The sequence below is a fragment of the Pipra filicauda genome, unplaced genomic scaffold (genome assembly GCF_003945595.2).
Source record: "Pipra filicauda isolate LSUMZ 115617 unplaced genomic scaffold, ASM394559v2 scaffold169_size1572857_pilon, whole genome shotgun sequence".
NCBI classification, from domain to species: domain Eukaryota; kingdom Metazoa; phylum Chordata; class Aves; order Passeriformes; family Pipridae; genus Pipra; species Pipra filicauda.
The window spans coordinates 595353-622103 of NW_024104206.1; the positions used below are offsets into that span (position 1 = coordinate 595353).

Consider the following 26751-nt stretch of genomic DNA (forward strand, 5'->3'; position numbering starts at 1 on the left):
CAACCATATGTGTTTCACACCTTATCCACCTCCAGACTGACAAATATTTTTGACTACGAAATGAATTTTTGGTAAAATGAAGAGAAGAGTCCTCTTCAAAATTCTGCAGTAGTAATTTCCAGGTTAAAACTTCAGGCTCAGATTGAACAAATACTGCAGAACAAATACTGCAACTTTATAGATAAAAAGCTTAGAACTGACACTTTTACTTATGAAACTATACAGATCACGAGAACCTCTGGGGTTAGTCACTGTTTTTTTGGATGTACTTTTAAAGAAAGAATGAAGTAAAAATACAATCACTCCACAATGAACATGCATATTTAAGAATTTCATGCGAAGAAACCCCAGAGATAATCCAATATTCAAAATAAAATATTGTTTCAAACCACTTCTTTAAAGCTTGTCCCGCCAGGAAGCAAGCAAAACACAGAGTACAACAATTTCCAGAAACCTGACAAGGAGTCCAACAATCTTCAGAGAAAGGGAAAAAAAACCCCAAATCCTACCAAAAAACCCCTCACAAAAGTACAGACTGAGCTAAATTTACTGGCACTTCTCTTGTTGGCAGAACTGGGCTGGGGACAGCCTAACAAAGGGCTTCCTCGTGGCATTCTGGCTTTTTTCCTGGTTTTCAGCAGAAGCAGGAAGTGCACAGGCAAGTAGAAACAGATAAAAGTTGGAAAATGTTCATTTAACTTTTGAACAAACCTACACTGGGGGATGGAGGAGGGAGCAAAGATTTGAATTCATGTCACCTCTACGGAGTTCATCTCCAATGTGTCCCATGACCAATCTTCAAACTGTGAATTCTGAGAAAATCAGTTGGCTGCACACTTGTTCATCTTCACTCTAACCCCTGGTAATCTTCACCAAGGGCCATGATCCCACATCAGTGGCATTGCAATATCCTATAACTATTGGATTATTTCACACTCACCGATTGTCCCCCAATGTGTACATTTTAGCGTTGACAGTACAAGGTATATTCCGTACTCTCTCTTGAACTTAGCAGGTTTTGACAGATTTATAGAAGGACAGATGGCCATTACGGGCTGAAGGCTGACAAGAGGCAGTTCAGAGCATTGTTAACACACTTGCACAAACTCTCAGCAGTGCAGCGCTGTGCAGAATGTAATTCAGACTATAGCTTTTTTATTGCTGCCTATTTTCTTTTGTCAAAAGAGCCTGCTGTGCACAGCAACAAATGGCTGCCATTACCCAGAATGTAATGGGTGTCAGACAAATCACGTAACACAAACAATCAAGAGTATGTAGGTCATATTTCAACAGAGCACAACCTTAGCAATATTTATGATTACTGCATTGAAATGTGCTCTATAATAAACAAGTACCTCTACATCACTCACACTTATGTACTTCTGCACAGCAAATCTGTTAGAAGTGGTACATACTCTACAATCATCCCCCCCTAAACAGCCTTTTTTCTTTTTAAAGTAAAAGGCAAGTATTTTTTCATGACATGCTATGAAACCATTTTCTTTGTAGGGACTTTTCCTTAATTGAATAGCTTTGGTAAATGGTACGTTTGCACTTTGCCTTGCTCTGTCTATATACGACGAACTCACTCAGTGATCTTCTGCTTGAAAACAGCATACATCAAACTGTCAGCACTGCTGCCAAAGCAGCGCCATCCTCCCCATGTCTGTGCAGCAAAAGGTGTTTGCATGTGTGCCAACTCTGCCACCTTGGCCACGTGACTTCCTTCCAGGAAAGTCTTCAGGAGAGCGAAATTACGTTTGATACATTCCAAAACTCCACTACAAAAAACCCATTAGTAACTCATTTAGCTCAGCTAGGTTGAAAAGCAGGAAATAGGGGAGTGCCTTTGCATTAAACGTGACATCTGGACTTCTTAGGACTGATCTGCAATGCTGTTTTACACAGACACAGATATTTCTATATCTCTGCTGTAACTTAGCATCAAATGTTTGATGACATTTGTTGTGCTTTGAGGGAGCTGATAATTAATGTCTTTTGGGGAACGCAGCCCTGGAACCTTTCTACATGTGCACTGGGCTTTTGAGAGGCATCGAAAATGAATTCTTTCATACCTTTTAAGTTTGAAAACGGATTGTCAAGGGAAACATTATTTAAGGTTACTTAAAACACTGAACACAAGATAACAGTTCAATTCAGTAGAAGAAGAGCTTTTGTGAGGCACGAGATTGCAGAAGCCAGGAAAATACAATAAAATTAAATAATCATCATATAATAAAAAACTACATGCTTGTTGAGTATTCAGTTTAATCCTGTTGTCAGCGCTGCACAGAATAAACACAGATGACTGAAAATATCAAATAATTTACTAGAATTTATTCCCTCTGGACAACTCTCTATATCTCACATCTCATTTTATCAGAAATCATTCTGAGGCCAAAGAAGTTCTTATATGGCAGATTTTAAGTATTTGTTCTCACAAATAAGAGGTAATACAAATCTAGAGGTGGGCAAATTGCAGGTATTAGTATCCTCAAGGATGCTCAAGAATTGCAATTCAAGTCGATTGTGTTCATACAGCCTTTTCTGTCATCTTTTTGGAGAAATCAAATTTTGCACCCAAGACTGGTGAGGAGTTTTATACTACGATAAATTACAGGGAACTGTGTGCAAATGAGAGACTTTTCACCAAGAGGGCAGAAATAGCCTTGGCATGTAAACCAACTCCACGTACTTAAATGGTGGCTTTGAGTATTTAGGAGTGGACAGTTTAAGAAGACACTGAGATAACAGAGAGAGATAAATTAGAAGCCACGCCATCTAACATCTGGCATTCAGAAATTCGGCACAAAGTCTAATACAATCAAAATTTTAAAACAATCATTGAGGAGGCTTTGATTGCCATGAGAAACACTGCCAACTTCAAGAAGGTGAGTCATCCTCCTAGTTCCTGGGCTTGCAGGTGCCCCCTCAACCTGACTAGCAACAAAGGGCAAAGAGGTCACACAGAATAATCCCATGTTTCTGGAAAACATTAGAGAGGTTCATGCCCATAGCCTCTTAGCAAGGTGCTGACAAAGCAGCTGCCTGTGGAAATAAAGAGAGATGAACCTCTTCTGAGCCTCCTACTCAGAATGAGGCTCACCTGACACAGGAAGTTCATTCACTACATTATCACCGCCTAGGACTCCCTCCATATCATGATGTTCTGGTCCATTTTCCCTAGAATAACACTAGAAATCAGCTTCAGGAGTTGGGATTTTAGATAGCAATTGACTTATTCCTGTATCGTAGGCCACTCACTTAAAGCATATTCAAAGAATTCCTATGTGTGGTGTGAAAACACTTTAAAAAATATTTGTTCCTTGTAACTTGACAAATCAATGTTTTGACAAGTTTTAGGGAGGACAGAATTACATTCATGACTAGTAATGAATCTGCTATAAAGCAAGATATAGCTTTGGCAATAGAACAGTTTCAGTTTGACTTTAGATACATGAATCCAAAATGTGTGTGTGACGAAGATTGATGGCTCATGTGGGAAATGCTTTTATTTATTTATTTTTCTACTCTATAGTTAATTCATCAGTGAGGGAAGCAATGTTGTTTTCAGCAGAGAGATCAAGGGAGCTGCTATTTATATTAAAATACTTTGTGCTTCGATAGTGCAAGCAGCACTGTTAATGGTCTTTTCAATTCAGTAGTGAGATCAAGGCAACTCCTATTTAAATTATAATAAATAGTGCTTGTACAGTGCAAGCTGCCCCATATAAGGACAATGAGCAATGCGGTTATCTGGATATAATTTGGAGTTGCCAGGGTCTCACTAAAGAACTTCAAGGTATTATCAATCACTAATGCCACTATTTTTTTTTTAGTTGTTTTTTTTAACTGAAGTGGGTCCCAGTTCTGCCATGATTTACATACATATGCTATAAATTCTTTGGTACTCCAGGTTGTTTCTCTTATGTACTTTGCTTCTGGCACAAGCAGACTCAGGACATAAGACACTACTGCAATACAAATGAGTTAAAAAGTAAGACATGCATCTTTTTATAGATTTATATAAATATAAAAATAAAAATCTATGTGTATGTGTAGGCAGAGATTAACAGAGCTACTAAGTGATCACCTGAAACCTCCTCACCAGGTTGTGAAGACCAGAGCAAGTGCAACATGAAGTCCAAGAGCCACCATCATGTACACTGCTTGGTAACACTGCCCCAGCTCCCTGGCCACATACATTCTACCAACTCTTACTTTTCCTGAATATCATCAGTTTATTTTCTAGCTAACTTCTATTTACTTCCAGAGGGAAAAAAAATCATGGAATCACAGTACAGCATTCCTGTTCACTGGATATGCATCCAGTTGTGCTGTTTTTCACAGCTTCTGATGCTTTTTATAATGCGCCAGTTCTCCTGGTTATATTGTCCAAGGAACTACAAAGCTGTTTTGTTTCCTCCTCTGTGCACAGCTGATGGAGCGGAATGAATTTGGTAATACCAAGACCATTCCCATTGCCATTATGGACGCAATACTAGAGGACTATCCAGGGGTCAGACTGACTCCCAATTTCTGTCTAGTCAGCTGATGGGAAGAGCAGGCTGCTGACTTTTTGGCTGGGAGAAAACACTGCTTCCTTCAGTGATTTCAACGGCTGCTTGTACCACTCTGCTGTAGTCACCTCGTCTGCCCCTTCCTGTTGGCAGCACTAAACACTGACTTACCCATGTGCTTACAAATGGGCACCCTTGTGCAGACTTGCTCTCCAGTAATGATAAAAGAGGCTTCTCCATGCTTCTGGTCTACTGGTACTGAATAGGATTACCCTCCTGCATACAGTGAATTTTGCCATGTTAGTCATGTTAGTTTTGCAAACAGAAGGTGCATTGGAGGGACGTTTCCTTTTGCCATGAGAAGAATGATTAAGACTGCAGGTTTCCAGGACACAGCAGAGAAAAGTGTGCAGGTTTTAACGCTGAACTAATAAAAAAGTTTCAGAAAAAGTGAAGTGATGGTTGTTGGGAGGTGAAAGCCCAGTGTACATACACAAACCCAGCCCGCTGACACTGAATTTAGGGCCATGAAGCTGATTTTTGGTACCCGAAGACATATTTTGCAATGCACCCCTCCCCCCCTAATGCTCATATATCATAATGATCTTATAATTTACAATCCACTGTTATCCTGAGAGAAACACATTCCAAGAACATCTCTTCTTTTTCAATATTACACATATTTTTCAATATTACAAAACAGTCTTGGCAACAGCTCAGGTGGAGCTGAATGTGTTCTCTTGTGCTTGACTCTGGACACTTCAGGAAAACAGAGGCAAAAGAGAGTTCAGAAGAAAGCCATAAAACAGATCTAAGTCTGCAGGAATTGACTTCAGCAGAAAAAAGAGCAGATGAATTAAATGAGTGATTAAATGGATGATGCATGAACTAAACCACTACATGATAAAAATCCTACAAATCTTCAAAAGGTACAAATCCAGGGATCAGAAAGGAAGAAAAGGATAAAGGGAGGTTGTGTGAAGTGTGTTAATGGAAGAAATAAAGAAAAAGGAGGAACACAAAATTAATACCAGTTTTAAAAATTCCCTCTAAGCTATGGAATAGTTTTTCAGTGGTAGAGGAGAAAGCTGTTATTTGTGACATATTAATCTAGAATTGACAAAGCCCTGAAACATGTAGTCATGTACAGCCCTAGACCAGCCTGGAGACAGACTGGATGGCATAACTTTTACATCTGTAACATCTATTACACCGTGCTGTGGGGTTTGTCTTTGAAAGATGGTGCTCAGCAGTACACAAATCTATGGGGAAATGAAGAAGTATAAGAGATAAATGGTTTCATTCATATTTTCTCAGAAATTATGCTCTCCTGTGTAATTTTGGAGACATATTTTCAAACACATTTCTTCTCAGGTAACTGTGTAAAAAGTCAGTGCTAAACTGAAGTTAATCTACTGGAGACACTGTGAGATCTCAGTGTACCTGTGGTATATTACAGTGAACAAACACACACGAGCCATGCTTAAAGGAAGAGTCAGCACTCTGCATTTCTCACCTGCAGTTCCAGAGAGTTCCACACTTAAGGTTTGTTCAATAGTCTTGTTCTCAAATGGGGAACCCTTGGGATCACTGGAAGACAGGGCACATTTATAAAAACAAGCTGAAATGGAGTTGCTGTAGCCAAAATCTACTGAACCCCCCTCCCTTTTATAAATGTTTGCATTTTTTAGTACTTACTTTGGTGACTCAGGTGTCAATGGAAGTGATAAACTTGTTGGTTTGGCTAAAGGAAAAAAGGAAACAATTATGGCATATTTAAACACTCTGTAATGAATACTATAAACATTTCTTTTTATTTTGGCACTGGAATCCTGTGGTAGTCAGTTAGGGCTGAACTTTGATATTCAATTGCCATTTTTTATATCTTACATAGATAAATAAAGAGACTCATCCTGATTCCTTATTACTAGTACCAAAAGGGCACTTAAATTTCAACAATTATTTACATCAATTACTGTACCTCTGAAATGCAGTACACAATCCAAATGCCAAGAACCTTTCAGAAGAAGAGTGGTACATCTTAAAAATCAATGAAGAACTCTACAGGATACACTGTGAAAATGTTATTTCTCTTCGAGTTAATTTAGACTACAGTTCACGTTTTATTTGGAAACAGGAGCAGCAGAATAACTACAAAGTAACAGAACGCTATGAATATTCAGTTAATTTTACTTCTACAATATACAGTTTTATATATAGCACTGAGAATAGGTTGTTTCTGTGAGGCCAGAGTCCAACCAGTTATAGTCCAAATTTCTGAAAATTATCCTGCAAACTATGACAAGCCATGGACATAGTCACAGATGGTTAAAAATGGGGTTGAAGCTCTCAGCACTACAATCCCAACATACACAAAAAACAAAGCTCTGGCTATAAAAATACAAGTCTTTGTAGCTTTTATTCACGCAAAATTGTATTTTCCTAAAGCAAGCCAAGAATTAGGATATTGTCATGCAACTACAATTCCTTTAACTGCCAGTAAAATGTTTAAAATTAAAAATTATATTACTTGCAAATTTTACTTTTCAGAAGTTAGATAGATGTTTTAAATATAAAGAGCATTGTAGCAAGAACAACAGCAGGGGTTCTCTTCTGCAGATTAATTAAGACAAAATGTTCCCCTTGAACACTCCTGCACTGCAGATCTTTTGTCCAGAGTGTCACTACTGCATATTTCATATTCATTCTAGACTTGGAGTTCCCATTAACATGAAAGGATTTTATATGCAAATTGATTACCTTTATAAGCTCTAGAGCATTCCTGAAGTAATAGTACATTTTTTAAAAAAATCAACCCAGTTCTGAAGGGCTGCATATTGTTTCTCCTCCTCCCCAAATGAAAGTTAGAAATGGAAGCTCAAGTGTTCACCTGGGGTTCACCTTCCTCAGAAGTCACTGTCAGGGTATGGAGATGCACCTCAATGAGTTATTTGTTTGATCCATCATGGCCACTGATTTGCGTATAAAACCAGGTGTGATGACAAAACTGAACGTAACGTGACTCATCTTTGTGCGTAAGGCTCTGGAATAAACTTATATACAAAGGTTTCTTTTTTTTTTTTTTTAGGATAAAAATCTACATGCCTTTACCCAGTTTAGGCTTTTTTAAGAAGCTGAATGTGTAAGAGCCTCCAAAAAGTCTCATTCTAGCTCTTATTAGCCCCACAGAGTAGTCCCACATCAGAATATACACATATTAAATTCTGAAGCACTGAGGCACAGTGCAAATCTGTCAGAGATGGGCACAGAACCAAGGCATTATCTCGCACTTGCATGTATTAATTTTAGGCAGATATCACTGAGCAATCCCACTGAGAAATTCGCATACCAAAACACCCATTAGTTTTCTTACTGCTAGGCAAGGGCTTGACCAAACACTCTTCCTGTAAAGGATTCATCCTCCCATACAGCTACTGATACTGTAAATATTTAGCCAAGACACTATCATTTTCCACGGCGCCTGTTTATTAGAGTTCAAAGGTCTACTGTGGTGTGGTTTTTTTCTTATTAAAAAGGGTTCACATCAAGTTGCTTATCCCTGTAAATTGAAAACATTCAGGTTCAAAAGAACTAAGTTTCCTCATGGGCAAATTTCAGTGCAAAACCACAGATGATCTTTGGCATGAATGCGTTTGTGGACATTCCCGTGGGTTTGCAGTATGCTTGCAACAGTAACCCTAAAGGAAAATAACGTTTGACTTATCCTTTGTGAGCTTTTCATAACTGAAAGAAAATATCAGATCCTGATTATTTTTAAAACAGAAGGAGACAATTTTCTTGTACTTTTGATTATATGTATGAAACCAATAACTGCAGGTCTGCAAATGTCAGTTAAATTTGCAAGGTTGATTCTGCATGAATTGATTGTCCAAGCTGAAAGCTTACATTCTTATATTTGTATTATATGCAAATCCATTGATATTGAAGTTATATATTGGTGTATGAGGCAAATTTGCTGAAGAAAACAACATTTTAGAAGCCTGTAAATTGAAGTGCAGGAATTAAAGAAGAGAGTAATTTCTCTCTACCTGCAATTCCACCTGCAATACTACTAAAATCACAGTCATCTGTTAAACACTGGTAAGTCAGCTATATGTCCCTTTGGACTTTCCTAACCTCTCCTCCTTTCCACAACTCTGCATCCCCTGACTCTTTGTACTGAATCTACACAGTTGCCTCAGCTGGGGAACAAAAGCAGCTCTGATCTGAATATAAAGACTTTTTAATCCGTATTTATGTGTGCACACACATCTATATGTGTATAACATACACGTGTATATAGCATGTTATACATGACATACTTTATCACCTACCACCTTAGCATCCAACAGTGTTAGTAAAGCCCCCTGTAACTTCTGGCAGTTCTGTGTTTCCATAGCACTGCAGCAGTAACAGTCCCAGGTTTTACATGTACAGTTCAGTCTGGATTCTGCTGTGAAGCATACTGCCAAAGCCATCCAGAAGGAGTGAGTGGTAGTTGGCATCAAGAAGCTCTAGGGGCACTTGGCTTTCTTTCTTAGAATTAATATTGTTCAGATAATTTGAGTACATAATGGAGAAATTCTGACACTTAGGATGCCAGAATGTACAGCTGCAAGAACGAGACTCAGCGGCGGGAAGGGAAGATTATTAAGTTTGCTTATACTTTCTAGTGCAGAATGAAAAAGTAGAATTGATGGATGCTGAAAATGCAGATAGGAGGGAGGGGAAAAGAAGAAAAACCATACACAGTTTACAACTGCTGCTTTAAAAATACCAGAACAACACATTTAGGGTCATATCCTGATCTCTGTTGCAGCCAGATAACTTCCATTGACTTTAGTGGAGTTATCCAGGATTTGCACTGATGTGACTGAGATAGGCACCTGGGCTTCCAGATGCCAGGCCAACATAAACACATAGATGTATTTTAAAGTAAAAGTAACTTTAAAAAAGCTCCCTTTGGGCTCGTAAGCTTTTACAGCTTTCCTTTATCTTGGGAAAACAGACAGGGGAAGAGGGGGAGAGAAAGTGAGAGAGGAGGCTTTAAGTTCTTGCATCTCTGTCATAGACACTACTTGTAATATAGACCAGTTCTTTACGCGTCGAGGGATACTAAAAGTCAACACAAGGGTTTAGTTTTGGCCATAAAGAATCCAAAAACGAGAGAGAAAGATCAGGATGGCAGCTAAACTTTCAACTATTTATAAAATAAAGTTACAAACTGGCATTCCAGCTTTAACAGGAATGACACATTTATTGCTTTCTCTGTAGCAGTGAGAGCACTATTTATTGTCTCTTTAGGACTATGTGGCAGGTTAACAATGCCTTCAGTTTTACACTAGCAAAAAAGAAAGAAACACACTAATGAACTGGCCTGCCCAGCTTGTTTAGGGGTATAATGATTTCTTAGTGGTACAGTTCTCTGTGAAAAAGTATCTCCAGCTAGCTTGGTATATTACCATGTGGTATTTGTTTAACTTTTTTACCCGAGATTCTTTTTCTGAGCCTGGGGGCAATAAATAAAGGATTAAAATTGTCTAAAAACTAAATCTACCTAACTAATTCTAACTCCATTATACTGTTTTAAAATTGTTTTTACACAGAAGAGATTCTGGATTTACAACACTAATCCAAAGAACAGAAGTAGTATCAAGGGTATTCCCAACCACAGTATTTCAGCTTCCCTGCTGGTACCAAAGCTGTATTCTGCAGTCCCACACCTACCTTGCAGATGATTTGTCTGAGACTGCAGATGGGGCTTCCTTTTGGAGGTGCATTTCTCTTTGCTGCTGTTCCTGTTCTCTGCTGGTTTGGTCTGAGGAGGGTCATCATTCGTAGTCAGATATTTGAGAAGTTCAGAGCAGGGACGTCTTTGAGGCTTTTGCTGTTGACAAATGCTCTTTGCTTTATTGCTCCATGAATTCTCAGTCTTAAAAACAGGGCGTAATAAAATAAAATAAAATAAAATAAAAACTAAAATTAGTGAGCTGAACCTTATCAGAATGGATATAGGTTTTCTGAAGAGATGAGATTTTCAATGAAGTGTTCAGTCTAAGTGTACTAGATCTATGAGCTGTGAATAACTGTTTGCAGAACAAGGAAAGAAAATTACATTTAAAATTCCTAAATGACATTTATGCAGCTTTTTATTTCATTTCTCCTACATTGCAATGTTCCTACTCAGCAACATGTAACTAACAAGACCCTACAGCGCCTTTACTGTGAACAAAAAAATAAGCTGGTTTAAACCTTAATTTGCTGCTGATTGCTTGACCCAGTATTCACAACTCTCTTAAGTACCCCTAAACAGTCCGTTTTCAGTTACAGTGAATGGCAAGACAAACATTGTTTAATACTGCCTGCTAACAGAATTATGTCAGAGCCCCCCATTCTACCCAATTAACGTCTAATATACATTTTTTGCCAAGAATAAAGTGTCATTTGTCTTAGCTCAGACAGCTGGTAAAACGGCAGTCCCGCCTCCTGGAGTCACTCATAAACAACACCAGCCCACCAGCAAATTTTATCGCGCCCCCTCCTACTCTGTGTATCAATAAAGCAGGCAAGAGTAACAGACGGTGGGACTACAACTGAACTCTGCCAAGAGAAAAAGCATAAATGAAATATTCAGAGCATAAAGGAGCTCAGGTGATTTTCTGGAACCCAGCCTATAATCCGTTCACATTTTTTTAAAAGCAGTTACAAGACAGTAGGCAGATTAATGCAATACATTCAGATCTACTGCTTATTTTGTTGCTGAAAGCATAGAAGACCTTGTTACACTTTTTTTTTCCTTATTATAAAGATTAAGTTTGTACCTTAACAACCACAGGGCTTGTTCTGATCCTGTGATTAGTGTTTGCATGGTTTTGTGTGCCGAGACCACTGCATTCATTGTAATTTAGCTGAGTGTTGGCTGGAGCCAGCAAGAGCTTCTTAAGCTACAAACACATCAGGGAAAGGGAAGTGGAAGGAAAAGAGTAAAGTTATGCATCTTTATGGATTAAAATGACTTATCTACATTTTTTGAATTGTTACTTAAAATTAGCTATATCAATTTTAACAATAAACTAGAAAGCAGGACTTGATATTCCTCAAGAGTAAACAGATTTCAATTTCTTCTGGCTCGGCAGCACATTTCTGCTCCCTTTACTGCAGTATACTGCAAGGCAAGCAGAAATGACAGGAATCTTGGATTTCTGAATCCATGGCAAAATGAAATTCTTGGTGATCTGTTTGACAGAAGAGGCCTCTGATCTAGACAGAGACATTAATTTTAACAGACTAATGGATACAGTGTCAAGATGCAGGTATCTGGCTCTGCTCCCAGTGATAAGAGGCTTTCAGCAGAAACAGAATCAGGTCTCAAACTAGATTTATTGAGCAAAATGTGTATAATGTTTCACCCACATCCTCACCCAAGATTCAGTTTTGCCCTGGTTAGCACTAAGCTGGTGCTTACTGGCCAAATCAATGTTAAAAGCCCAAAATTAGCCCCGCATCCCACCAGACTCATTGGGCCTTTCTTTACAGATCACCAAAAATGACATCTAAACACACATAACAAAAAGAGCCCCAAGAAATGAAATATAAATTAAGAGCCATTACCCTGGCTTATACCAATAGAATGATAAGCAAAAGTGTCAGCCCCATTAGCATGTCTCAAAAACAATATTTTCAACAGCATTTTAATAGATTGCTATATTAATCATCATATAGCTATTTGACTATTTGATGGGGTTTTTTTCCCCCCGCTTAATTTTCAGTTCTTTACTTGATTTTCCTCTCCAGTCTAAATGAAAAGTCCAGACCTTACTGTGACTACATCATACCCATGCAGCGGGTAGCCAGAGGCACATCCAATTCCTGTTAAACAGTAGGAAGGGTTCTTACTAGAGACGGCTCTTCTGCCTCCTGAGTTGGAGGGGTGCCGTCGGGCATTGGAGAAGGGCTAGCGGCATTTTCGTTGGTCACATCTCCATCTGTCAATGCATCAAATGAAGGCAATCCATCCTCATCCACAGGGATGCTGTCCAGTGTTTCAGTGAGAACAGCTAGCAAGTTTGCTTCGCTCTCTTCATCTATCTTCTGTGGGACAGGACAAAACAAAAAGAGGAACAAGGTGAGAAGAGAAAAGGAACAAAAACGATGCCTCTGTATGTGAACAAGCAGACAACACTTAGTTAAATCAGCCCTTGAAACAGTAACCTGCAACAGAATCTCAGAAGATGTAATTAGGTGCAATAAAATGATCCTCTCTGTTCCAGAGAAATCACTTTGCACCTGTGGTGTATTGCTAGTTTGCTTTTCTTCCACAATTCTTTTTTTTATCAAGTGTTAAAAACGATAAGTAATCACCCAGGGATTGTATTACAGGATATGCCTAAGATACTGACACCTAATGATGGTGTCAGCCCAGGCTGTCTCTTTCTTTCTCTTTTCAACATTGAACACCAGCTAATTGACCTGACAAAATTGCAAGAATCAGACATCTAGTCAGGAAACCAAAATGAATCACCGGTGAAATATGGAAAACCTTGTTCACATACGAGGTTCAGTGTAAGTGAGAAAGGGTTTCCTTTCCACACTTCTGCAAATCCTTGCTCCAAACCCAAATGAACAGCTTCTCATTCCTGAGTATTCTTGCATAAGAATAGCCAGCAGGACTCATATTATAAATGGCAGGCTGTTTGGGTTTCTTTTAAAGATATGTACTAGGCCAGTTACCTTTGAAGTTGTCCTTTTGAATTACGTCATTTGCGTGCTCAATGTATGCATTTATCTAATTCAGACCGCAGTTATAAAAAGTAGATTAATTCCTAATCAGATGTGGCTGTAATGTTAATTTATATCTTATTTCAGCAACAACAGTTCTTTTTGTCAAATTGAGTAAATTTAAGTGCCTTCCAATTTTTTAATGAAATATAGTCCCTGCTGTATATTAAGGTAGAGATTTTTTGAGTACTGAGAAATAGAACTGTGTAAAAATCATTATATTTATTTTTCAGAAAGATTGGAAATCGATCTTGAAAGATCAATTATCTGGGATTCCTAGGCTGATCCTAGTACTATTAAAGTAAATGAAAAGCCTTTCACTGATTCCATCATGCTCCATGTTCACCCTGTGAAAGGACTTCAGCTAAGTTCAAATCTCAAAGTTTAGAAGTGAACTAGCCAGACAAATGGCATCAGTAAGACACAAGCATGAAAAAAAAAGAAGTTAGAAAAGGCAACAACAAAACATTGCCAAGTTACACTACAAAAAAAAAAATTAAAATCATCAAGTGAATCTGGGTATCCCCTTAGCATGACTTTTTTCAGTAATACTTTTATCTAGCAGACTCCAAACAGAGATGATCGTAAACCACACAGATAATTGCTCCTGCCAGGCTTCTCTGCCAAATCACACCTCACGGCTTCTAACATAAAAGCTGTCTTTGAGCTAGAAAGCTAAGGCAGAGCACAAACTGTACTGGTGCTTACAGCAACATCTCCAAGAAACAAATAAATACTCAGGCAAGCTACTGCTAAGGAGAAGCACTTACTTAAAAGGCCAAAAGGCTTTTTGGCCACTGAGAAAAAGTGTCCAAGTTCCCGTATCAGGTGATTTCCACCATACCAAGCAGACGCATGCACAGAGATGTGATTATTCAGAGTGCAGAGGATGGAAATGACAGAGGGGAGCCACCTTGCGAATAAAACTCACATGCAGCTTTTCACAGCCACTTTCTGAGAGGAAAAGAGGAAAATTATGGTGCCCCTTCTAGAATAGTAAGAAAAAGCATTATTGGGCAAAAAAGCATTTTAAGTGCCAGTGTTTCTTCCCAATGGCATTTCAAGCCCCTTGCAGGCAGTGGGATAAATGGTGTGAGAGCCAGCCCTTGGGCCTGGGGTGGCCGTGAGGGGGTCTGGATGTGTGACCCCAAGCCTCACACCAGGAACTTCTTCAGCAAGTCTAGCTGGTGGGGCACACTGCTGAGCCCTGCATCTTATAAAGCTGACAACTAAGCTGGAAGTGTTACTATTTCTAACAAGGAATGCCTTCTTTAATAATAGCATGCCAGAAGAAATCCTGATATTTGCTGTTAGCTGCTCAGCTCTCATGCTTTAAACAGACATTCAAGTGTGCTGACATTCAAGAACAGAAAGTTGAGTGGACACCGATCCTCATCACAGCAATTTCAATTAGTTTTGTACAAGTTTCAACATTCAGACACCCCAGAGAAAGCAGAGGATGTGACAAAGAGGACTCTGTTAAACAATTAATGTCACTTTCCATTATTGCTTCAGTCCCAATTTACAGAGCAAATAAATCAAAGTCACCACAGATGAAGCACACTAGCTGGCTAACACATGTCTATTCACAAACGACATGGAAGTAGGAACACATTAGTAAAGAAAATGACATTGCTAGATAGCCTTTTAAAGGTTTAACTATGGTATTGCTCCTAATTGTCCTAAATTACTGTTTATAAGGAAACACAACTATCAGATACAGCAGAAATGGTGCTGAAGGGAGATGTGGAGGGAGAGATGGTCAGGTACATCAACAACTGAGCAATAATCACTGAAGCAGCAGCTTTCTCCTTTGCTATTACAGCCTGAGTCCTGGTGTTGACAGCACTGGGGAGAAGCAACTCCATGGCCAAATGCAGGCTCTTTCACAGTTTCAGGACTGTCACTGCAGAAGTTCACATTTCAGACTGGCATCCAACCTGCTCATCACACAGGCACAGTGAGTCAGAAACAGCTGAGCACCTTCCATCTATGCCGAGGTCAGAGGATGCACTGTATGCTCTCTGGAACTCACTGCACCATATCCCTAACTTGAAGCAGGATCTCACTGAAAGGGTTTGCTTCCATCTAAAGGAGTAAATCTTAAGTATTTAGACCACCTAAATGAACTATAGTGTGTAAGTAAAAGGGGTGGAGGATAATCTCAAATGTAAAGCTACATGGCAAATACATGCAGTTATTAAACTCTTACGAAAACAATTTATAATGACTGTATCTTGCTAACTACTGGCTCTTTTTAATGCAGAAGCAGTTATGAATCACTTCCCAGTCACAGTGGATGAAGTTCTTAACATCGATGGTTGTTAACTCAACATAAACATGTTGGGGCCAGAAGTTTTTTGATCTCTGTAAATTTTCACCCAGACGAAAGAGGCAAGGAACCCAAGTATGTCACAAAATGCATATGCTTCCATGTTTCTGACATCAAAATTTTCCAGTGTATCCAGAATGCCATTAAGTCTGAAACAAAATAAAATTTGGTATTGGTGTCACTCTGTACTGGCGAATTCAAGAGGGGTAAACTGCCAGAACACCAACCAATCCTCAAACATGAGTGATCTAGGCGTCTAAAGACCATGAGAAGTTTCTAACTGGGCTATTCTCTGCTTTTACATGCTTTGCTCTAATCCTTTAATATTTCTACAGCACTAAATTCTCTCTCTGAAAACACTTTAATAGTTGTGTAACAATCTAATTGGGTTTCTGCCTTCAGTAAAACGTCTCCAGAGATATTCTCTCTTCGGCCAGTGAAATGAGTTGATAATTTACCCACACAAAGGTATTTAAATCTTCTGCCCCTGATGATTCTTTCTCTTTTGCTTATTCTGACTATTGATGGAGCTGGGTTCACCTTGTGGTTAGCATTTTAATCTGTAATACCTGTTCCTTGTCAGCAATCCATAGAGGCCACAGACGCCAAAGACTGAGCTGTAACAGAGGCTCATCCACCTTGTCTTTCACATGCATCCCTTTAGGGTGCATGTAGTGAGCATGTTGTGATTTTTCTTTAAATTTTCTTCCTTTAAAAAAGATCATGCAACATTACGAAACCACTGTCATTACCATCAGACTGGGTTCAAGAACACCTAGGCAAATTTGACATTCACAAGTCCATGAGCCTGATGGGATGCATCCACAAGTGCTGAGAGAGCTGGCAGACACTATAGCGAGGCCACTTACGGTCATCTTTGAGAGGTCATGGTGATCAGGAGAGGTGCCTGAGGACTGGAAGAAAGCAAATGTCACCTCAATCTTCAAAAAGGGCAAGAAGGAGGATGCAGGGAATTACCGGCCAATCAGCCTCACCTCAACCCCTGGACAGGTGATGCAGCACCTCATTCTGGAGGCCATCTCTATCCACATGGATGACAAGAAGGTGATCAGAAGTAGTCAGCATGGATTCACTAAAGGTAAATCATGCTTGATGGACCTGATTGCCTTTTATTATGAAACAACTACCTGGGTGGATGAGGGGAGAGCAGTGGATGTTGCCTACCTTGACTTCAGGAAGGCTTTTGACACTGTCTCTCACAATATCCACATAGGCAAACTCAGGAAGTGTGGGTTGGATGAGTGAACAGTGGGATGGATTGAGAACTGGATGAATGGCAGACTCCAGAGCACCGTAATTAGTGGCACAGGGTCTAGTTGGAGGCCTGTCACTAGTGCTGTTCCTCAAGGTTCAATATCGGGCCCAGTACTGTCTAATTTATTCATCAGTGACCTGGATGAAGGGGCAGATGCCTCCTCAGCAAGTTCACTGATCACACAACGCGGGGAGGAGTGGCCAATATCCCACAGTGATGTGCAGCCCTTCAGAAGGACCTCAACAGGCTGGAGAGATGGGCAGAGAAGAACTGTCTGAAATTCAACTAAGACTTCTGCAGAGTCCTGCACCTGGGGAAGAGTAACCTCATGCACCGGGACAGGCTGGGGGCTGACCTGATGGAAAGCAGCTCTGTGGAAAAGGACTTGGGGGTCCTGGTGGACAACAAGCTGTCCACGAGTCAGCAGTGTGACCTTGTGTCCAAGATGATCAATGGTATCCTGGGGTACAGTAGGAAGAGCATTGCCAGCAGGTGGAGGGAGGTGATCCTGCCTCTCTGCTCAGCCCTAGTGAGGTGCACCAGTTCTGAGCTCCTCAGTACAGGAGGGATACGGAGCTCCTGGAGCCCGTCCAATGCAGGGCCTGAAGCATCTCTTATGAAGAAAGGCCTGTTCAGCCTCATGAAGAGACAACTGAGAGGGGACCTCATCAATGTCTATAAGTATCTGAAGGGAAGGTGTCAAGACGATGGAGCCAGGCTCTTCTCGGTGGTGCCAAGCAATAGGACAAGAGGCAAAGGGAAGAAACTGATGCACAGGAAGTTCCATCTGAATATGAGGAAGAAATTCTTTACCGTGTGGGTGACTGCGCACTGGAACAGACTGCCCACAGAGGTTGTGGAGTTTCCCTCATTGGAGATATTTAAGCACCATCTGGCTGCAATCCTCTGCAATGTGATCTACGATGACCCTGCTTGAGCAAGGAGGTTGGACCACACGACCCACTGTGGTCCCTTCCAACCTGGCCCATTCTGTGATTCTGTGATCTCTTCTCAAAACCCTTGAAGCCAGCGTGCAGATGTCCTGACTCAGGACTGTAGCTCCTGCCATCATCATGGGTATCCTGATTCACCCCAGAAAAGGGTCAAGCCCATCTTTAAAAAATCTTTTCAAAATGTTAATAGTATCTCCAACATCTTCCCTCTGTTTGACTCCCCTCTGCCTTTCATTTGTGATTAGTACGCGCACAACTTTTGCTAACTGTATCTCAAGGAGTGAAATCAGATAATGAATGATGACGCTCTGAAGTTTCTTTACTGACAATGTGAATAGTGCAGAGGCCCGTTGTGATTCATACTGAAAGATCGGGGTCTAAACTGCGTTATTAATCCACAACCCCGAGGAGCTGGGAGCAGTGGCAGCTTGCCACGTCTTCAAAAAAAGCCCAGGAAACTTTGGGACAGATCCACAGCTGGCAGAAGCTGTCACTGCTCCAGCAGCCCAGCTTGGTAAGCAATTCAGAGCAGCCAGGTGTACACCAGAACTCACAAGGGATCACCATTTCAACATTATTGACTCATTTCTCCTTAGTAGCCTGTGATCTATTCATAGCACAATTAACAAAGAAAATAAAAGATTTTCCTCCAGCTGAAAATATCTGAGCGATCTAAAAATACTAATACATTATGACACTACTTTCAAACGCACAAAATTGACTTCTGAGTACATCTGGGACTTCCAACAGGATTTAATTCCTTAATGACAAATTTTGGAATATGAATGTCCTTAAGATTCATACTACTAGGAGAAATGAGGGGTACAGATTCACCCCTTTTTGCACATAAGGATGCAAAGACACCAAAAAGTTCATCAACACCACCCAGGCCCTGAGCACCTCCTGTCCACAAACAGGCAGGAGTAGGGGCAGATGGTATCTCAGCCCTGGTCCCACAAACCAAGCTTTGCCACATGAGGATAAGCAGCCACAGGCTGGACAGAAGCACAGGGAGGGTAGGAAGTGTGCTGGTATTCCTACTCCTGACAGACAAAAATGAGAATGGAGGTCAAGGACAGTGAAAGGGAAGAATTACAGCCCAAGTTTTCCCTCCTCTGGAGCAGAAGGAGCCAACCTGCCATGGCACTGGCACAGAGAGTGCTGTCATGGTGATTTTTCTGCCTTTTCTGTGTGCCGTCCAAGGTAACTGCCTCCTTCTCCTCAGCTTAGAGCTGGCCATACCCAGCACCAAACATGAATTAGTGGTCCATGTGGAGAACCACTTGTTCCACCTTACCAGCTCACAACTAGTCAGATGCCACAATATATTTTGAGAAGTATCTCAGCTTTTATTTTACTGTGCAACTGCTTTGCAAATCCTTAGGCATCCTGTGCTGTCTTACAGTAAAAATTCACATGATGCATTTGCATTAGAACGTTTTTCCAAGGTCTGTTAGTCTGGTTCCCAAGAGACACTCCCATAATTGAAATGCTTAAGTCCAGAGCTATCAATTATCTTTAAAAACAAAATGGAGTCCCACTAGGAGAAAATTACAGCCAGGTTTCTTTATATGAAGTAGAAATATGGGGATTAATTATCACCACCCCTGTGCAAATGCCTTTAGGGTATGGAAAGGAAACAAGAGATCTTCTTTTCTTGAAGGAGACAGCTATATTCATACTTTTCACATGCACCTGCAAGCAAATATCACTTGAATCCAGAGCTTGACTTCTGCTTTCAGCAGTCCCACTGCCCAGCATACAGATCATGGATATATCTCACCTGTAGGACCAACCACATCCCCGTATTTAGGTAAAAACTTCGCTCCAGCTGGATTCCTGGAGATACTGTACAGATCTGAAGCAATGTGCTCTACCATTCTGTTCTCCTCCCAAACAATGTTAAATAAACAGTGTGATTCTACATAATGCAGAAGCTGCAATGCTTAACTTCCAGAGTTAGGTTCCTGGAGGGGAACAAAACCCCCAGCATCACTCCCAGGGACATTATGGCACCACTGGAAGGATGTGCACAGAGTCTGCAGGCTGAAGGAGATGGGAGCACCTGTAGCATCCATTTCCCCCTTCCCTTCTTCAGGGTATAACAACATAAGAGTAACAAAAATATTATTATTATTATTATCATCATCATCATCATAATCGTTAATATTAATATACTCAACATGTTGTTTATTTCTCAAAAAGTTCTTATGTTTAATCTTGGTAACTGAACTCAGGTTGCTTTCTCTCTGAGAGACATGCTCACCTGACATTGTAAAACTTCTGTCAAGTATTTCGTATCAAAGCATCACAACACAAAACCACAGCACAGGTCATTTGCAAAGAGGTTTTTCTTTAACATCGTGCCCTTGATCACCCAAAGTAATACAGCCATAGCTCCTGTGAGATGGACTATCTTTTCAAGTAAAAAATCTAACCTTTCTGCTCTAAACTAAACATGTCAGTTTAAAAGAGCCTACTAAATATTCTTCTACCACAAAGTCACTTTTTTTATTGCTTCTAACAAGTCGTTGCAGTTCAGAAGTTTCCATTATAGCCTGGCAATTAAGTTTCTAATAAACTGAAGAGCTACTAATTGACTTACTCATCTCACAAACTTGAGGATCCAGCTAGCAACCCATATCTTAAATCTTCTGACCAAAATTCATACACTTTTTGCAAGACATTACAATTTCATTTGTGTAAACTGCATCCTTCCCCTCTATCATAGTAATCTTTGATTTTGGGGAAAAGAGAAAAGAAAAAATAATCTGAGAGCAAGCTATTGTGCCATTGACTGTGTTAAGGGGACCAGTGATAAGATATTGCTGGAATCGTAACTCTAACCCAATATTAAATATTTATGGTAAGTGAAACCACAGAATCTTTGGAAATGCAGTCAATTTGACTCAGTATCAAAAGGTCACTCTATTCAATTTATACTTGATCCTGAGATCAAAATTCTTGATATTGAAAAAAACACTTGAAAGCAAATCATCATCAGTTTGGGTCTCAACATTTACTGACTACATAGGCTAATTTGCTGATTATTAAATACTCTACCCATGTTTTGTACTGGGTTAGCTCAATGTGTGTGGGGGGGTTAACTTCAAAGGACTTGACACTGTAAAAGCATCGCCAAACCTCTTAACAGGACCTGTATGCTTGTAATGCTGAGGCACACCATGGACTTACTCATGCTGTCTTGCCCAGTGCCAGGGAAGGCCACCTGATCTTCATGGGTGCAGGGGGAACTGCACCAAGGGAAGACCTGGCATGTCTTGTCCAGCCCTCAGTGGGTTATATTTGGGTTGAGCTCCCCAGCAAAGCACAAAACTCCGCGTTTCTGGTGTGTAAAAACAAGAGCAGGGAAAGTGCAGAAGTGCAAAGGGAAGGAAGAGCCTGATGAAGAGCCACAGAAAAAAGAAAGGCTGGGAGTTTTGCTCCACTGTGCAAGACAGCCAGAGGAGCTACTGTGGAGGTGACGTTTGCTGCCTGCCAGCACCGGTGGGGAAGCACAGGCAAGCAGAGGAGCAGGTGAGCTGCTGCTGGGGAAGGGGTATGTAGGACATTTAGCCTGACTCACATGAGTAGCTCACTGCCCAGGGTGTGAGAGGTCAGGCAGGTTGCCCTCCGAGCTCACCACCCAGAAGGTTCCCCCCTGGAGCAGCAAACAGCATCTCTTACCCATCCTCCCTTCCCCATTCACAGGCAGTCGTTCATGCACGTAATAAGGTCCTGAGCACCAACCCAGACAGAGATTTTAATTATTATTATGCACCTAAAATATACAGGAAGGTAGAGAATTATAGTTCTTGGGGTCTCAGTACAGACAAGCTCTAATGGGGAGTGGGTATTGTAAAAAGAGGGAAGAAGGGGAAAGAAGGCTACAGGCTACAGCATAAGGCAGGGAAGACATTTGGGACTGTCCCCATTGCAGAGCTTTCAGTGATAGTGTCAGCAGTATTTCAGTCCAAATAGTCAAGCACTGCTTGCTCAGATTTATTTATTTACTTGATTTACGGTCCATGACCACACTAATCTCTCTATGCACTGACATAAAATTTTTCAACATTCATATACCTTTGTTAGGCAGCATGGCATATCCTGGTGAAAAAAAGGCTACATATATTTTGAAGTGATGATTTCACACATGTAATTGATGTAAAAAACCTGTTTGTCCTCTTGATAATGACAAATATCTCTAAAAACTGCACTTGAATGGTAGTATAGACCCTTCCTTGGTAAACTATGAAGCACAATTTTGTCGCTTTTGTTCATTCTCTATTTCAGTGTTGCATTTGCTTTAGTTTTAATTATATTGCATGTGTCAGGATGTCTATAATCGTCCCTACTTCTGTCTTGAGATTTATGACTCTAAAGAAATATAAATTTAAGGGTAAAATTATATATAATACAGCAGAGAAGAGTTTACATATATTTTTTTAATTTTGTTCAATTATGCAGAGATTGTTTTTTCTGCAAATGAAATACAAAATCAAAAATTCCTTTTTAAACTGTAAAATAAGGCACTTCTATCTGGTGCTTTTACTATTAGAAAACTGAAATTTAATTTGACCAGGAAATCAGCATTTGTAAAATATAAACTTTATTAAATGTTTTTTATGATGTTTTAATTTGTCAGCATGTTCAGCTTCATCAAATCTACCACCATGCCTGTTGAACATGTATGACAAACACAAGTCATGTCTGACAGGAAGAGAAACACTGATTTTTCTTACAGCTGCAGCATGAATGGGTCATGAGAGGATATATCCATCATATATATGCATCATATATATGATGTATATTTTGATATATATACGGATATATACATCATTAATATATCTGCGCTTCCCATCATCTTTTACTGTAATTTAACTGGATGGCTGCTATCTGGTCTGAGTTGGCTAAAAGAGTTTAATCGGACACAACACAAAATCTTGTTTACAAGACTAAAGATGCATTTCCTATATAGCTATACTGCTGCCTTTAGGTGTCACAGCAATGGCTTAAACATCCTCCTCATATGTACTAGCAGACGTGATGAGTGACACACATACTATTTAGAGAGATGGCTTAGCTAGATAAAATAAACCTCAGGTACCTGTACTGTGAGTGTCCTAGGCTGAAACCAACAATGGCTCCTTTATGATGAAGCACCAAGTGAGAATGTGGAGGTGCCACAGTAAAGAAGATGCTATCAGGTACAGGGTTTAACAGCACAGGTCACAAGTGCATTTTGCCAGGCTTTTCAAGGAGCCTTTACAGTCTCATGAAAATAAAATGGAAGCCTGTCCCAGTAGGCAAGTAAGTCCTCGCCTTAAAAAACAGTGATTGAACAGTACATCCTGTTAAACCCCTACAACCACCTAGAATACTCTTCAGGATGAGGATATGCATCTGCACTTTCCAAAGTGAAACATCTGGATTCGTATATGTCTTATAATATCCTTAACTATGTATTTTCTTGATTTGTCACTCAGTGCTAAGAGTTTAATGTTCTTTTAATGTAATTTTGTGCATGCAAATAGAATTCTAAAGTAGAAATGGTGATTTTAAAATGGAAAACACTTAAAAAAATAAACATCCTAGAAGGTCTATCTGTTGCACAGTCTCCTCTAGAGCATGTGTGCACCGTTGGCTTGATTCTAAGTTTCCTGCAGTTCACTAGTCTTCACAGACAACGGTGATAAAATGGGGTTGACAATAAAATGTAAAACTAATTTGCTAGTTTACACTAACGCTACCATGTTCATTTACCCTCAACCAGTCTAGCAGAGTTAGGTAGTGCATGCATATTGTGCTGCACACTACAGTTCCTCCTGTAGTTGCCTCTCTTCTATTTACTTCTTAGTCAAAACTTAATTTATTGCTCATTCTCTGCTCATCCTTTAAAAGTCTCCATATTCCTGATCACCAGCTCTCCATCTGTACGATGTACAAAATTCCAATTTGTTTTGTGAGGTACTGATGTTAACCAGTCTCTTTTTCATCAGAAACGGTGAAAATCAACCTGGGCATACTTTTTTTAACCTCTTAAAAAATGACAAAGAACAGGCAGTCAAGTCCAGCTGTACTTACCAAAGCACTAAATAACATTAATAATTAGGCCATAAGTTTCTTTAGACAGGGACTGTCTTTTTGTTATGCGTTCACATAACTGCTTTCACAACAGTGTCCCGTTTTACCATCAGGCTTTGAGATGCTGCCAGAGCACCTATAATAAATAATTTGGGGTAGTACTATTTAATCCTGCTTGTAACCTTAAGAAAAAGAACTTAGGTCCAGATGTTCAGCTGCTATAAATCAGGGTCTCTCCATAGGTTTTAACAGAGCTATGCAGATTTACACTAGCTGGGGACCTGGTCCTCTGCGCTCTGTGTATGTTGATGCTGAAGCTGAGAGCAGCAGCTCCAGCACTGTGTATCTGTACTGCCCTGTCCCAGGACTAATGGCAGTCCAGCCACAGGCAAGCAAGTGCTGAGCACTATATTGCTATGAGGAAGACACTGAGTTTAAAAGTGGCTTGGGTTCATCTTGCCTACAATGTGGTACACGCTGTGCTCACATTCCCTACTGGAAATACACTGACATTATTTGTTCATGTCAAGTGCATCTTCAATTTAAAAGTTATCCCTGCTGAAGTTAACACGAGTTGTAATTTGAGCCTGTGTAGCTGCTAGGTGCACAGCCAAAACCCCATGGGACGTGCCTAACCCCAGGAATAATGAGTAAATTGAAACCATTTGAATACTAAACCAGAGATAGGACCCTGCAGATCACTGGTTTCAGCAAAGCCTACGATTTCCTGGCTCAGATGGCCTCCCTTTGTATCGAGGTATTGTCTCCTGCTCTATCAGCATCCAAAATGAGGGGGAAGAAAGAGGGGAAGGGAGCTGTGGATTGGAAACAACCCAAGATGAAAGTGTCTAAGCCTTGCTCAGCTGGCTGAGAGGAGCGTGTGGGACTACTCACGTTTAGGTAGCAATTAAATTCTGTTTTGTAAACGTACACAAGGATTACACACACCACCAGGGAGAAAGGAAGGGAAAGGAGTGAGGAAGAGAAGGGGGAAAACAAGAAAATAAATGCACTTGCCTTTCATTTTTCACATGAAGAGGGAGGAAAGGGCACACCACCATATAGTATTTCCAGTAAGAAAGAGCTAGCTATCTGTAAATGAGTCATACTGCAAAGTCTTATCCACCTGAAGCACCAAACCACCAGTGTGCAAGGAGCACCACAGTGTTTTACAGCTGCATATGGCCTTGCCCCCTGTTTTGATGATAAAGAGTGCCGTAAATCCAAGTGCCAGTGGCAAAAGGAGCATAACACTGACTACAGCTTGGTTTCCCTTGGATTAGAGCAGCACAAACCAAGCATCACCCAGCAAAGTCAATGGAGTTAAACAAGGACAAACAAAGTGTAAATGAGAAGGAAATCAGGCCATTTATGTCTGCCCTTCCTTCCCCTAGAAAAACCAAATACATTGCTTTTTTCTCAGATGCATCAATAGCAATAGGTTAAACTGCCTCAATCAGGTTTGATCATTGGCAATGCAGAAATGTTTATTTCCCTTAGGCTGGCTGTATAAAATCTTCCTTTCATTCCTGTGCTTCCACCGTTTCCAAACAGCAAAGCCTGACAATTTGGTCTCTGACAAGCAAGCTTAATACTGAGACATTTGGAAAAAAAAAAAATCCATACAGAGAAAGCTCTTAAGACAAGATAGGTTGAGCGTTTGCACCACAAATGGTTTGTTTTAGCTATCTCTTTGCCTCCTGTAAGACGGAAATCAGACAGCTTACTGGCTTAGCTTGTTAGGCCAGGTTAAAGGGATGCAACTCTGAAAGGCTCTTACAGAAGCTTACCCTTGGACTAAAAATAGCAGGCACTAGAGAATTATCTTAAATACTACCAAACTTGTTCTGCACTGTGAATGCAGATAACTGTAATATGTTTCCATTTTTGGTAGTTTTAGAGCTTTTTTAAGTTATGCTCGCTTTAGCTGACTATTTAATTAGTTTCTGATTCTATTTGCCACTTTTTCTCTCAGAGATATAGCCTGAGGGGTACTTTGCCTATGAATCCTTTGTATTTAGCAGTGTTGCTATTGTTAACATCTAATGAGCTGTTGGATTTGCCAAACACTCAGTATAGGTACAAACGCTTCTTTGAAATATAAATGTTTAACACATAGCAAATAGCAAATCAAAAGATGCTCTAACACAGCATCCTCACTCTCTCATTGCATGTCTCATCAAAAGAGAGTAAAAATAAAAATCTACTTTATTACATTTAATTCTGAAATTCCAAAATGCATATCTGAGTAAGACAATTTTAGCTCCCGTCCGTGACTTCAGAAGAAAACTGAATGATTTTTGGTACCATAAGAGGACTCGTGCATATGACTAAAGCTCCACGGTCTGACACAGATCCCTGCCAGCTGAACTGCGGAGCTAGCAGTGTTTTCTCAGGGGTAAAACTGCAAGACCCTACAATGTTTAAGGAAGCCACCTCATCTTTAAAATATATAAACTGGGCTTTTGCGGTTTTTTTGGGCTACAAGCAGTTTCTCTTAAAGTACTCTTAAGTAGGATACCTGTTCATCTGCTCCTCACTGAAAACCATCACAAAAAAAAAAAAAAAAAAAAAAAAAAAAAAAAAAAAAAAAAAAAGAAACTTCAAAGCAAAGCACAAATGTTCTCCGACCTTACACACATTTCACTCGTGCTACAGCCAGTCTGAAAGACATCACCGCAGAAACCGGTCATGCGGTGTAACACCCCTGCTGCTGTTGTTGCCTCAACTCTGCACTTCTGCAGATAACACCATTGTGGGTACTCGCTGTACAAGCTCAGATCAGGAACATCAGAGGATTCCAGCAGC

The 26751-nt window shown here is 40.1% G+C and overlaps 1 protein-coding gene across 3 annotated transcripts in view; it reads right to left on the bottom strand.

The window, feature by feature from the left end:
• Positions 1-26751, bottom strand: part of PPARGC1A (PPARG coactivator 1 alpha) — a 368606-nt gene that overhangs the window by 20299 nt on the left and 321556 nt on the right. For 2 of the 3 annotated variants that reach the window (XM_027713758.2, XM_027713759.2), the window contains exons 3-7: positions 12417-12611; positions 11342-11464; positions 10248-10452; positions 6219-6264; positions 6037-6110 (exon numbers count right to left, since the gene is read on the bottom strand). In XM_027713758.2, the coding sequence (XP_027569559.1) occupies positions 6037-6110; positions 6219-6264; positions 10248-10452; positions 11342-11464; positions 12417-12611 (643 nt within the window). Of the gene's footprint in view, positions 1-6036; positions 6111-6218; positions 6265-10247; positions 10453-11341; positions 11465-12355; positions 12612-26751 lie in introns of those variants that run through there. The other variant, XM_027713761.2, reaches the window with a different exon arrangement.